The sequence below is a fragment of the Phodopus roborovskii genome, unplaced genomic scaffold (assembly GCF_943737965.1).
Source record: "Phodopus roborovskii unplaced genomic scaffold, PHOROB, whole genome shotgun sequence".
Lineage (NCBI taxonomy): Eukaryota > Metazoa > Chordata > Mammalia > Rodentia > Cricetidae > Phodopus > Phodopus roborovskii.
In genome coordinates, this window is record NW_026126571.1 from 18,238,112 (window position 1) to 18,252,603 (window position 14,492).

At 41.4% G+C, this 14,492-nt stretch overlaps 1 protein-coding gene across 4 annotated transcripts in view; it reads left to right on the top strand.

Annotated features, from left to right (window-relative positions):
* Positions 1-10,834, top strand: part of Nt5c3a (5'-nucleotidase, cytosolic IIIA) — a 35,511-nt gene extending 24,677 nt beyond the window's left edge. For all 4 annotated transcript variants that reach the window (XM_051202894.1, XM_051202895.1, XM_051202897.1 and 1 more), the window contains 8 exons: positions 595-693; positions 1,949-2,018; positions 3,851-3,897; positions 4,917-5,002; positions 6,120-6,209; positions 8,300-8,462; positions 9,364-9,564; positions 10,181-10,834. In XM_051202894.1, the coding sequence (XP_051058851.1) occupies positions 595-693; positions 1,949-2,018; positions 3,851-3,897; positions 4,917-5,002; positions 6,120-6,209; positions 8,300-8,462; positions 9,364-9,564; positions 10,181-10,282 (858 nt within the window). In that variant the 3' untranslated portion in view covers positions 10,283-10,834. The remainder of the gene's footprint in view (positions 1-594; positions 694-1,948; positions 2,019-3,850; positions 3,898-4,916; positions 5,003-6,119; positions 6,210-8,299; positions 8,463-9,363; positions 9,565-10,180) is intronic.
* Positions 10,835-14,492: the final 3,658 nt, after the last annotated feature.

Consider the following 14,492-nt stretch of genomic DNA (forward strand, 5'->3'; position numbering starts at 1 on the left):
TCAGAGATCTATCTGCTTATGCCTCCCAAGTGGTGGAGTTAAAGGTGGCCAACACCATACACAAATTAAATCTTAAGCAGAAAGTTCCTTAAAAGAAATAAGTCTATCACAAAATTTAAATATTCTCTAGGATTCTGTTTTGATTAATGACAAGCAGTTTTTTATGTCCTATAAATTCTGGGAAGCTCATTACCTGTTTAGTTATATAAGAAAATTATACTTTCTAATAAAGTTTTTCTTTTGTTAGGTTTCTTTGTATAAGGTGAGCTCTTGTTTTGTACTCCCAACTAACTGTCCTTAAACATAAGATCCTCCTCCCTCAGCAACCCAGCTGCTGGCATTACCAGTTTGTTCCTCCACACTATGTAATTTTATCTTCATTTTCTTTTTTTTTTTTTTTTTTTTTTTTTAATCTTCATTTTCTAGATGGAAACTAGTTGTATGTTTTAAATCTTTCAGATATATAAACGGCAATTTTATATGGTGCCTTTCTTTTTTAAAATAGTGCCTCAGCATTTTTATACTTTGTAATAATACAAGCATCTTGGTAGCGAGTAAACTGGGGAAAGTAATTTATTTCTATTCGCTTTTCAGATGCCAGAATTTCAGAAAAGCTCAGTCCACATCAAAAACCCTACAAGAGTAGAAGAAATTATCTGTGGTCTCATTAAAGGAGGAGCTGCCAAACTTCAGGTGATTTGAACTTTTTAAAAACGTTGAAGCAGATTCTCAATGACAGCTTCTGGGAGAGGGAGAGGCAAGTGTCCCCAGAGGAAGATTCTGGGTCAGCCACACTCCAGGACAGCCAGCCCCACCCAGGAGTAGTAGACAACACAAGACAGACTGCACATTCAGGTGGGGTTTGGTATTTTTTTTTTTTTTTTTTTTTTTGCCTTTTTAGTTTCTTTGAACTGATTCTTTGTTAAGAGAGAAGGGTCTAGGGAGAGTTGAGGAGGGGGAAGATCATGACCAAAGTATATTGTATAAAAATTGAAGCCAGTTGAAAAGTTGAAGCACACTCTCCTGTCTGGTGTTAGTGATGGAGTACGGCAGGACTTGAATAAAGCCTAGAAAATTTATTAATATTCTGTTCTGACAAAACCTTAACAATGGGTTTTTTGTTTGGGGGAGGTTGTTTTGCCTGTATTTTGAGAGTGTAAAAAATCTAAAATCTCTTATCTAGAATTGGTCTAAATACATGGAATACTCTTTTGAAAACAAAAAAAGAAAAGAAAAGAAAAACCTTGAGATAGAGTCAACACATAGGCCATGATCCAACAAGCTGGAGATTAAACCCAAGACCTTGCCCTGCTAATCACTAATTCTCCTATTGTTCTGCCAGACCTCTCACTTGGGTCATTTTTTAGTGTTAAAACCATTTCAGGAGTCATAGTTAAAAGAATACAGTTTCAAGTTATTCTATGTTTTAATTAACTTAGTCATTGTCAAATTAAAATGTAACCGTATGCAGACATAGTTGAGTTTCACACGTTTCTTTCTCACTGATGGTCTGGGATCTTTAATGGTTTGCTATTGTTTACTGGATTTTTGTTTGCCTCCAGCTCCCAAGATCATGGGCACGTATCATCCCAGAAAGTAGAGAAGTCCACACTAAATGTGAAGGAACTGAAGAAGTTATCTCTTTAAGTGGTACCCAGAACAGGGCCAGAGAAACAAGTGAGACCCCCACCCACCTCCGCAAGATGGAAGATGTCCTCTACACACACACACCAAGCAGGGCATGGTATGCTTACACACACACACACACACACACACACACAATCTTTAATTTAAAAAAAAAAATCACTCAAATCAGTGTTTTGTAGCGTTAGATGAGGGACTTCCCAGGAACCTCAATGGAAAGGCTCCAGGAGGTATATTTGGTTAGCATAGTGAGCTTATGATTGTGATGGGCTATTTACATTTTGTCTTCTCCCTTTTCTCACAGATAATAACAGACTTTGATATGACACTAAGTAGGTTTTCCTTCAATGGGAAAAGATGCCCAACGTGTCATAGTAAGTGTGATACTCTTAAGTAAATGAATGTAATTGTCAGTACTTCTCAGTGAGATGACTGGGTTTTGTTGTTGTTGTTTTTGCTTTCTCTTTTTCATGTTAAAAGTGAAAGAACTTGCTTTGTTTTGAGGAATTGTTTTTATCTTAGGTGAATGGCTATTTTTATGTATGCTTTTGGAAGTAAAGGGAATGGATGAAGACTTAAAAATTCTTCTCACTGTTGAAAAGGTTTTAAACTTTGCAGTAACCTAAAAAAGTTAGGTTTCTATTGCTATTAGAACACTATGACCAAAAGCACCATGGGGAGCAAAGGGTTTGTTTTCCTTGCAGTTGCAGCCCAATGTAGAGGGAAGCCAAGACAGCAGCTCATGCAGGAACCAGAGGCAAGGACTCAGCCAGAGACTATGGAGGAATGTAGTTTGCTAGCTTGCTGTTTTAATGCTGTCTCAGCCTGCTTTCCTACACAGCCAGGGATGGAACCACCCACAGTGAGCATCCCCTTTCCAAACCAACTATCAATCAAGAAATGCCCACAGACTTGCCCACAGCCCAGTCTTATGGAGGCATTTTCTCAACTGTGGTTCCTTTTTCCCAGGTGACCCTGGCTTGTATTGGAGTTGACAGAAAACCAGCAGGCATGCTCTGGGTTAAGGATGTAGCTCCATAGTAGGGCACCGGCCTAGCATGTATAAAGCTCTGACACTGATTTCATGCTGACCATTCGGATTGAAATAATCTATAATGACAGCAGCTTGGAAGGCAACTAAAAAACAATTTAACACTAGAAAAATAGCCTAAATTCTGTTCCACTGCATACTAGAGATTGCCCAACCATTGTGAGTGGTACTTATGGAGCTTTAATTCTATGAAAAATACAGAGCATCTCATGAAATGGAAAGAACTCAAAACCATATATTTGACTTGATCTTATATTACCTAATTCATTAGTAATAAATAAAACTCAGAGAGGAAATATTTTACATGAAGTATTGTCATTAAGAACATGGTGTTCTTTGTAGCTGGGGATATCCTCAGTATGATGGTGGCCTTACGAGCTGAGGCCCTGGATTCCTTCTCTAAAACAGCATAAACCGGCTATAGACAGTTCATGCCTGTAATCCCAGTAGTGTGGCAGTGGTGGCAAAAGAATCCAGAATCCAGAACCAGCCTGGGCTTTGTGAGACCTTATGTCTATAAAACAGACCAAAACCAGTGTGGGGAAAGAACGGGTGTATTCGGCTTTCAGGTCACCATCCATCACTAAGGGAATCCAAAGCAGAAACCATAAAGGCTTCCTGGCTGCTTAGCTTACCGTCTTATACTATGCAAGACCGCATTGTTGGGTAGGCTCACCCACAGTGGCTAAGCCTTTTCAAATCAATTATTGATCAAGCAGAATGCCCCACAGACATGGCCACAGGCTGGTCTGTTGGATGCAATTCCTCAGTTGATGTTCCCTCTTCCCAGGTGACTGTAGTTTAACAAAAACTAACTAGCATGCCCTGTCTGCAAACAGAAAGAAAAGGAAAATGATATACTTCTAGATGTATTTATTGCCTCTGTTTATTACAAAGGAAGCTGAGAATGGAAATACACAATTGTTTGAGGATCTTGAACTATCAAAGTGCTGTATGTGAAGATTTACTAAATCTCAGATTTTGAAACCATTACCTCCTGTAGCAATGCCATTTGAATTACCAAAAATTGCAATAGCCACAGGAATTGACTTGGCTTTTAAAAATAAAAGAAGCAACTTATCTTTATTAGTGGTAGCATAAACCAGAATGTTTTCTTTAATGCCTGTGCTGTGTTCTCTCTCCCACTCTCTCTAGATGTCATTGACAACTGTAAACTAGTCACAGATGAATGTCGAAGAAAGGTAAATATCAAGTCATTTTGCACAGTTAACCCTTCATTGCCTCGGCTGATTAGTTTTATTTAGACAGTAACGAATGTCAAAAGCTAGGCATAATGACATACATTTATAATCCCAGACTAGAGTCCTGAGGGGAGATGATTTCAAGTTTAGGGCCAACCCAGGCTCCAACCCCCAAAAGAAGTGAAGTGAATGGCAAGGGACTGTAGTCACGTTTGGTACATAGTAAGCATTCAGTAAATACTCTGTTTATTGTATGTATTCCATCTAGGCTTTTTTTCCGCCTTCAAGACAGGGTATCTCTTAGCTTGAACTCACCAGCTAGCTGAAGAAAACATTCTGTTCCTCTTTCCTTGACCTCCCAAGCACTAGGATTAGTGTGCAACCATTGCCAGCACAGCCAGTGTTAGAAGTTGTTATTCCAACACTCTGGCCTAGGGAGGCAAAGGGGCTTGAGTCTCATTCTAATTTGCCCCTTAAACTGATCAGAGTGTTCCTGCTTAACAGGGCAGCTCAGGGTACCCATCAAAGTTAATTACTTTGATTTCAGGACTAAACTTGTCAGGTCTGGCGATTCGGGTTTGTAATCCTACTACTTAGGCTGAGGCAGAAGGATTTGAAGGTTCAAAGTCACCTGGGTAACTTAGCAAAGAACCTGGACCAAAATAGAAAGTAAAACTAGGGCTGGGCCATAGCTCAGTGGGAGGTCATCGAGATCACTTCCCCAACATAGGGGAGCTTACATTCAGTCCCTGGTACCACAGCACTAACGGAGCAAAGCTGAAAATAAACCTCCCGTTTTTTTAATGGGATTCTGAATTGCTGACTTGGAAGTAAGCAGGCTTCTGCAGTTGTATCTAAACATATGCAAACCCAAGATCAAACCATCTCCAATTTTAATCTTTACTGAAATGTAGCTTAAAGGCCCTCATTGTTTTTTCTTGCTTGCATTGTTTTCTGTAATAATCAGGTAAGTGACAAAACTGTATAATCCTCACGACTAAGTTACTCCTTCCTTCTAGTTACTGCAGCTAAAGGAGAAGTATTACGCTATTGAAGTTGATCCTCGCCTCACTGTGGAGGAGAAACTCCCTCACATGGTAGAGTGGTGAGTGCATCTGGAGCGGTGGGAGGCCTCAGGTGCTAAGGATACAGGCCCAGTTAAAAGCTGTGGCTTGTTTTCCCCCTTCATGTTTACAGATGGACATACAGATAACGGAACAGAAAGACTTAGTCACCATGGTCAGTTAACAGCTTGTGATTTGTCTCAAGATGGCATGCAGTGAGAGTAAATAAAAAGTCTGGCACGTAAGTCCCAAAGCCAGATCTTTATTTTAAAGCTTATCAGATGAGACATGATCTGAGAAGAAAGAATAAGAAGTAGGGTCCACCCCACACCCGCCCCAACATGGAGCCCCAGCCTCTGGCGTGTGCAGCTCCAGGACAAGACAGACCTTGGCAGAGGAGTCCGCCCACCAGTCCTCTGAGAAGCATCCCAGGAAGTGGAAAGTGCTTTGATTTGAGCAGCAACGACAGCTTTAAAAATTTAAGGGCCAGGAATATTCCCAGTAGCTGTCAGGTCACCTGTGGGTGGCAGTAAATGTTGAAAAGAGGCCTTCTCTACCTACCTACAGTCAAACCTGGAGCTCGGTTTGGAAAATGTAAAAGGATTGATTTCCGGATGGAGAAAGGCCTGTTTGCAGTTAGGGGTACCTGGGGGTGGGGTAAGCTCCCGTCCCTGAAGCAACCTGGTGTGCACACCTGTAATCCCAGAATTTACTGAGGCAGAGGGAGGGGTGGTTTCAAGCTTGCACAGTGAGGGCAGGCCTGTAAGGGCTTTCTAGTATTAAGGTGGAAGCTGGCAAAGGAAGGAGCCAGCGTAGTTTAAACTGCACCAGGTAAAAAGGAGTGCTTACCTTATTTCAGAAAGGGGAAAGGGGCTTGTCAGCCCAGGTTAGATTGGATCTTACCTGTAGACTGAGGAAAGGCTCACAGTGTCTCTGTGTTGCCCTCACTGACATGCTCACAGGGAGCCTGCCTTTGGGACATCTGGGACATATGGGGAGAACTCCATCACAGATCTTAAGCTCCTCAATGTCAAAGACTTAATTAAGTCCACATAGTGAGGACCAGCAGCCATGATCTCACACTCAGCAGTGCTTTCAATAAAGATAATAGTTTCAGTATTTTCACTGTTATCTCTCCTCTCCGGTCATAATCTCCAGGTATACTAAGTCACATGGCTTGCTTGTTGAACAAGGCATACCAAAAGCCAAACTTAAAGAGATTGTGGCAGACTCTGAAGTGATGCTCAAGTAAGTCTCCCGGATTTCGTTGCTTTTATTGTCTACATAATTAACTGGTGCTGTATATATTTAGTAATGTATTTTAATTAAAATAAGCTATCACATTACTCCATAGTAGTGAATTGTGGGGAGATAAGAAAAACATTCTAGGTTAGAGCCGTTAGAGTTTGGGGCATAGCTCAGCAGAATGCTTGTCTAGCACACCCGCGGCTCTTTGTTTGGTCCGAGCACTCAATAAAACTGACATGGTAAGGGGCTGGAGGGGTGGCTAGGCCGGAAAGAGCACATGTTCCTCTTCCAGAGGACCCGAGTTTGATTCCCAGCACCCACATGGGAGCTCACAGCCATCTGTAACCCCAGTTCCAGGGGATCCAACACCCTTTTCTGGCCTCCATGAACACTAGAAGTACACGTGCTATACAGAGATACATGCAGGCAAAATACCCACACAAATAAAATAAAACTTTAAAACATTAAAAAAGAAAAAAAGAAAAAAACATGGACATGACAACACATGTCTGTAGTTCCAGCACTTGGGAAATAGAGGCCAGCTTGAGATGCATGAAACCCTATCTAAAACAAACCAAAAAAAACTTTTTTCATTTAGATTTGTTAAGAACATGGAAAGATTTAAGTTATTCTGTTTCCTTTCTCCACAATTTTATAAAATTTTAAGAATAATGTAGACATGTTACCATTATCATTTTCAAATTCTTTAGGAAATCAGTTCTAAGAGATCTGAAATGTAAAGGAAATATTTATAAGCTGGAAAGATTTCAACTAAGAATTGTTTCTAAATGTACATGAATCTACCTTCGGAATTCTTGGGTTTGAAACTTTACAGGGAAGGAAAATGTTTAGTTACAGGTAAAGAATTTGCAAGGCGCAGCATGGTGTTGAAATCTGTCATTATAGCTTTCAGGAGGCGGAGGTGGGGGATCACAGCCAGCTGAAGGCCAACTTGGTCCGCTTAGCAAGTACTGCACACCATACACACACAAACACACACACATTTGTAGTGTGTGGGTTCTAATTGTGTGAAAATCATCAAATTTACTTTCAGTACTTCTTACCAACCTTAAATTTTTTCAACTTGTTTGGCAAACATGGTGATGTTATTTCTCCTTCCCTCTGTGCTGGGGATTAAACTTGGGGCCTCCCACATGTTGGGCAGTTGCTCTGCCACTAAACTACCCCAGGTCACTTTTCCCCTGGGATGATAAAGTAATTGTGTTTAAAAAAAGGAAAGATTCAAATGTAAGAACAGTTGAGTGTCTCAATCATAAGTACCAAGATTTGAATGGAACCTGTAGCTGATAAAGAGTGAAAAGGAACAGTAGAATATAAGGTTTTTATGAACAAGAATGAGATTATTTCTTTTTTTTTTTTGGAAAATGGATGGAATTGAAGATAACCCTGTTAAGAGAAATAAGCCAGGCTCAGACAAATACTGTCACATTCAGGATGTAGCCTCAAGTATAAATGTGTATTTACATATAAGACACATTTGATATGAACATAGAGGTATGGGGAAGGAGAGGAATGAATGCAGGGAAAGGAAAGAACAAGAGACGGGAGGGGGAGGGGGACAAAATCCTGCAGATGTGCTTTCACCTAAACGTGTCTGACATTAGTGGGTGGACTGTTTGGTGAAAGGAGACGTCGTCAGAGAAAAGGAAGCGTAGAGGGGATGAGTGAGCAAGATTTAGTGATGCGTACGTAGGAAGCCATTGTTTTCTGCACTAACATAAATGGCAGGTGAAAGAACACAGCTCAGCCCGTGCTCTGCTCTTCTGGAGGTATGAAGGCCACAGCAGCAGCACCTCAGGCAGGAGGCCTTCGAGCTCATCCCAGTGGGCTTTCCACAGTGTAATTTCACCCCTTGCTTTTAAATGGTGTAAATTGTAGCCTTTTATCCATGCTTGCTGTAAGTTTAAAGACATCTACCTTGTACTGTTAGAACTAATAGCAGGATAAGGAGTCAACTACTGCCGTGGTCATTGTTTTGAAGTGAGAATATGATTTGTAGAAATAGGTAGAGATTTTTCTAAATAAAAAGAAAGAAATCTTGCTCATTTACATTCTGTCTCCACTCACAGGGAAGGATATGAGAGTTTCTTTGGTAAACTTCAACAGCACAGTATCCCTGTGTTCATATTTTCCGCTGGTATCGGTGACGTGCTTGAAGAAGTCATCCGTCAGGCTGGAGTTTATCATTCAAATGTCAAAGTAGTATCCAACTTCATGGATTTTGATGAAAATGTAAGAATGTGAAATCATTCCTTAAGGCTAATATCCAACCTGAAATATTTTAATTGTGTAAACTCATTTGTTCTTTATTAATATCAGGTAGACATTCATTAAATTAGATAATGCTGATAGGCTACCAATACGGTTCATTCATTTGCGTTCTCAGTGTTGTATGTATATTTTATGCCCTTCTTAAAGTTTTATTAATAAGTTAATATTAAAGTTCTCAAAATTACATGACAATAAATCAGGTGCAACCCTGAAGACTACCTCTTAAGTGGAAAAAAGATGAATAATACTGGCATTTTCTGAATGACTGTGCTGTAAAATGTTCTGGGCTTATTGGAAAATGATGTCATCCCAGCATTCAGAGGGCTGAGGTTAGGGTCATGAGTCCAAAGCCTGGCTACATAGTCTCAAGCAAAATAAAAAACAAAGCAGTACAAAACATAAAATAGAAACCTTTGGCTAGGAACAAAATGAAAAGTCAGAGTTGAATTCTTGATTAGCTGAACTTTAAAGAATATGCTGGGTTTTTTTGGAGCCCTTCCTGTCTGTCACAAGTGTGTGTCACAAGACTTCTGTGTTTTGAAATGAAGTCAAAGGCGAATTTAAAGATGTGTTAAATAGTAGCATCTATTTAGAATCATAAAATGTAAAAGATCTAACAAGTAGAACTTGTAAAACCCATTATTTCAAGCCAGAGAGACAGCTCAGTACATTAAGGTGCTTCCCACCAAGCCTGACAACTGATTTTAGTCCCCAGATGCACAGGGTAGGAGAGGGCCAGCCCCTGAAAGTCGTCCTCCCCACCCCCTAAATATTCATTGCTACATGCGCCTGCATACATGTACATACCGTGATAAGTACAACAAAGTTGTCCTTAAGCTGTTATTTAAAATATTTTTGATAGGGAGTGTTGAAAGGATTCAAAGGAGAACTAATTCATGTATTCAACAAACATGATGGTGCCTTGAAGAATACAGACTATTTCAGCCAACTGAAAGACAACAGCAACATCATTCTGCTGGGGGACTCCCAAGGAGACTTGAGGATGGCAGATGGCGTAGCCAACGTTGAACACATTCTGAAAATTGGGTATCTGAATGACAGAGTGAGTGTGCAATGCTGTAGTTTAATTTTCTTTTTTAAAAAATTTAAGATGAAACATAATTAATTGCCAAAGGCATGTTAGAAAGTTATTTTTTACTATCCTACTTTGGCAGTAATTAGAGGAGATACGAAGCACAGGCCTGTGTGATGTGAGGAGAGTCAGTAGGCAGCACTCCCTAGTCATGAGTACCAGAAATGGCTCCATACATTGCCAAATGTGGCTTGTACGAAGTTGCCCAAAGTCAGCCAGTGGAGTGGAAAGAAACTATTTAGGAGAAACGTTCCCATGTGGAAACTTCTTGTCCCTGAGTCTAAGTCTGAGGATAAACTAGCCACAGTGATACAGGCCTATTGTGCCTGCGATCAGGAGGCTGAGGCAGGACCACTCAAAGTTGAAGGCCAGGGTAAACTTACACAGAAAGACCCTGTCTCAGAAAACTAAAATCTTAATCAGAAACAAAATTATTTCCTTTAAAAAGAATTTAAGGATGTTTATATTTCAAAACTGTTAGAAATTTCATTAATATTCACAGATCTAACATTATGAACTTAAGGTGGAAATTATTTGCCTTTCTTTCTCTGCATGTTAATTTTATTTTTGGTCTTCTGTTGATTAGGTAGATGACCTTTTAGAAAAATACAAGGACTCTTATGATATTGTTCTAGTAAAAGAAGAATCATTGGAGGTCGTCAACTCAATTTTACAAAAGACATTGTAAACAAACTGTTTGCGAGAAGACATCTCCCACAGGTCCAGCTGATACAAGCACCGGCCATCTTGAGGAAAGACTCTTATTTATAATACATTCTTGCTCTTGGATTTCCCTTTTCGCTTCCTATGGGCATCCTCTGATCTCCAGGTGTGTTGGACCTATAACTGCAGCCCTTCTTCCTGCCTCCATCAGGATACTGCACATTGTTTAAGCAATTAAAAACAATATTAAGGCAAAATTAGACAATGAACTCCTTTTCCAAGTGAATTTTGTAGTTTGGTGTTCTGCTGTTTCTGAACACTTCACCAGGTGAGTGCGGAGGCTCAGAGGCCACTGTCTCAGGTGAGAGTGTCTCTGATTGTAACCAGTTTTGTAATTTGGGTGGAGTGTGATGGCATTTCCTGAAATTGTGTTTTATTTGGTTATTTTGCTGAAAAAAGTATTTGCCAGAGAAGTCCGGCACTTTGTATCTGAAAAACTGTTGGTGTCTACCACTAACATTACAAATTTTCTGTGTGAAACCCTAAAAATAAACCTAAAATGGAAAGCTTTTGTAAACTCTGCTGTTGAGATAATATTTAACCTGTTACAGCGGCATCTGTCTGTAATCCTGGCAAATGGAAAGTAGAGGCAGGAGAATTAAGAATTTAAGGTCAGTCTTAAGTTAGATCAGCCTTGACTACATGAGACCAAGGAAGAAAAACAATTTATTCAGCAAATATTTATATTTATTGAGCACTGCCATGTTTTTTTCTTCTTGGTTTCTTTCTTCATCCGTGATACACAAATCCTAATCTGTCTTTTGTAGTGGATATTTACATAAAGCCTACTTTCCAAATAATCTTAAGTCTAAGCATAAAAAAACTTTTGCTGGAAACATTTAACTTGTCCTTCAAAAATACTAAGGGCCATGAAAATTCTTTTCTTTTATTGAACACAAAAAAAAATTTCCTTGTAAAAAGTTTCATAAACAAAGTCTAGCTGAATGTATTAGTTAGTTTTCTATTGCTGTGATGAAACATGGCAGCCAAGTCCACATAGAAAAGAGAGCATGCATTTGGGCTTTTACAGTTCCGGGGAGTTAGGCTTCATGTCATGATGAGGAAGCAGAGGCAGCAAGCACACAGCTAAGGGAACATGCCAGCAATGGCTGGAGTCTTTGCACTCTCAAAACCATCCAAGGGCTACACTTCCCCCAAGGCCACACCTCATGAGTCTCCCCACACAGCTCCACCATCTGGGGAACCAACTGTTCAAATGACCAAGACATCTCATCAGACCATCACACTGTGCCCCTGGGGGGGGGTGACTAAGTAATGCAAAGTTGGGGCCTTCTCCAGGCTCCATTCCAGAAGATTTAGTTCCCACTGTGATACATTTGAACTTCAGACCCTGAGGAACAGCTAAGTGGTTTGCTTGTCATCACCAAGAATGGTCTGGCCATTCATTGTGAAGAGCAGTGTAGTCTTCTTCTGCACCATCCTCCACTGAGGTTGCCCAAGCCCTCAGCTGCTTGCTAAGGACCTTTATCTCTACCACCCCACCCCCCAGCCTCTCTCACTCCCTTTGGGACTTAGCCACATCCCAGCCCATTATCCACCAGCAACTCTCCAGCCACCTACTGTGGTCTTGAGGCCCAGTCTCCTCCCTCTTAGATTCTTTAGAGCCCTGCCCACTGTATAAATGGGACCCTCCAATTGTCCTATCCAGGCTTGAGGCCCATGCCCAGTCCACACTGTCCAGCAAAACTTTTTTCAAACTCCTTGGCCTAGCCACTGCAGGCATTTGACTAGATGACCAGCAGAGGACCTGGGACCGGGTAGCCCTGAATACCAAATAGGAAATCAGAAGCCTAACCATGTTACCAAATACTGAATACACCTCTGTTGAAAGAAGGTGACTTGAACAAAAAAGAAAGGAAAAACTCAACCATCAAACATAGCTTCAGGTGCACAATTCTTAATGAAGAAATAACACATGCATACACAAGACACATTTAACTCCAAAAAATACAAATCCCATAATAATAACCCCTAATGAAAATGACCTGGGAATCCCAGACTAAGAATTGAGGATGATTATAACTACTTCAAGCAACTCAAAGAAGACAGTAATAAATGCAATAGGAAGTCAGTCTTATGAAGTTCAGATTGCTGGAGAAATGGGCTAAAGAGCCCTGCGAGTGGAATAGGATCACAGAAGCATTTGAAATGGAAATGGACCTGAACTCTCATGGTAACATCTTCCCCATCATGGCCCGCTGGAGTGCATGAAGGGACTGGTCCTTTGGAACCATAACCACAGGATCTCCATGACTCAGGGCAGCAGCAGGATATCCAAGCAGTTTCACTGAGTGGCCAGTGATGATGCTGTATCAGAGGCCTTGACCCAGAGCAATGACTCACTACAATGAATATTGTGTGGGTGGGGCTGATTGAACAAAAGGGTATACTGCATGACACACCGCAGGACCCAATACCACTATGGTGAATGTTAGAGAGACGGAGGATCAAGATGGGGTGTTTTGTTTTGTTTTTAATTGATTTAGGGAGGATGCTACAGGGGTGAGGAGAGGGTATGGAGGGACTCGGAGGTAAGTGGGATTGTAGTGTATGACGTGAAATTCTAAAAAGAATCATCAGTAAAGATTTACATTATTAGATTCTCCCATGGAAGGCCTCGCCATCCTTGGTGGGGGAGGGGGAATGTAGGCATGGTAGGGAGAGGGAAGGGGGGGATTGATTCCACCAAACAAGATGTGATGGCTCATACTATAATCCAGCACTTGGGGAGTTAATGAGACACTCAGGGTTCAATATGCCACATTGCATAAACTGCATGTGATGACACACACCTGTAATCCCAGCCTTCAGCTGCATGAGATATTGAAAACCGGCCTAGGCTAGAGACTCCTAAATTTCAATAAGCAAATAAAATCCAAGCTAAGCCAACTGTGATGGGAGGTATCTGCTGTCCCAACTGTTCTGGAAGCAGGAGTAGAAGAATCACTTCAGGACAAGAGCTTGATAATAGACTAGAGACATAAGATCCCAGTCTCAAAAAAAAATTAAAAAAAAAAAATCCAAACTCAAGCAGCATTTTAAATATGCCCAATGTAAGCTAAAAATGATTCTGAGACTGAGTGAACCCTCCTTACTAAATAAAAGGACTCAAGTTCCTTAGGAAAGCCAGGGGGTGGGGGGGGGATGACATAACACTTTAGAGTAAATCCATGTTCCTGGACACCTAAGATAGTAAAGGAGTGGATAGTGCAAGAGCCAGTGAGTACTTAGGGTTATAGTCCTTCAGACAGGCCAGCTAATAAAGCCACCCCCTTCTCTCTCTAGATGGGTTAGAGGGGGTCTCTCTATGTGACCTCCACTGGCCTGCTACTACCCACTCTGTAACGCAGGATGGCTCCAAACTCCAGACAGCTCTGCCTCACCTCAGCACTGGGACCATGAGCACCTCTCCCCCCACCCCCAGGTGGGTTCTGGGGATCAAACTCAGGTTCCCATGCTTGCAAGGCGAGAACTTCACCATCTGAGTCACCTCCCCAAACTTCATTCTTCACAAATTGCCCACCCCACAAGGCCAACCTTTGAGAGACCCAACCCCTGAGGTCCTTTCTTCCTGGCTTGGGTTGTGGTTCACCTGATGGGAGCCAATGGCAGGCACCCAACAGGCGGGTGAGAGAGATGGTGTCTCTCATTCATCCCCTGCCTGCAGTGCCAGCCAGGCTGTGTGACTCAACACATAAATTCAGGCAGCTCTGCTCCAGCCTATTCACCTTAACCTCCAGGCCCAGGAGTGGCAACAGCCTCCAGCTGTTGCTAAGCAACTGCATCTCCACAGTATCTCGCTGTTCTCTGCTCCCCTGAGCCCTACCCACACTGTAAATTGTCCTTTCAAGTAGCTTATCTGGTGTGTTTCCTCCCAGGAATCATCCCCTCCCTATGAATGCCCCAGTGTCCCATAGAGTGAGTGCTCTGTAAAGATTACAGTGCTGTCCTGTCAAGGGAGTTGGGCTGACCACACACTGCACTCTCATTAAATCCTCTCCGTTTCCAAATAAAACACCACAAAGTCAGATGATATGATTCAACATTTTATATCAGAAAAAGAAGGTCAGGTTTCCAACATTAATTCCATTGAACAAGTGCACAGCATTTGCATGAACATCTCAGGGCAACATCAGTACAAAACAGTTTAAGGA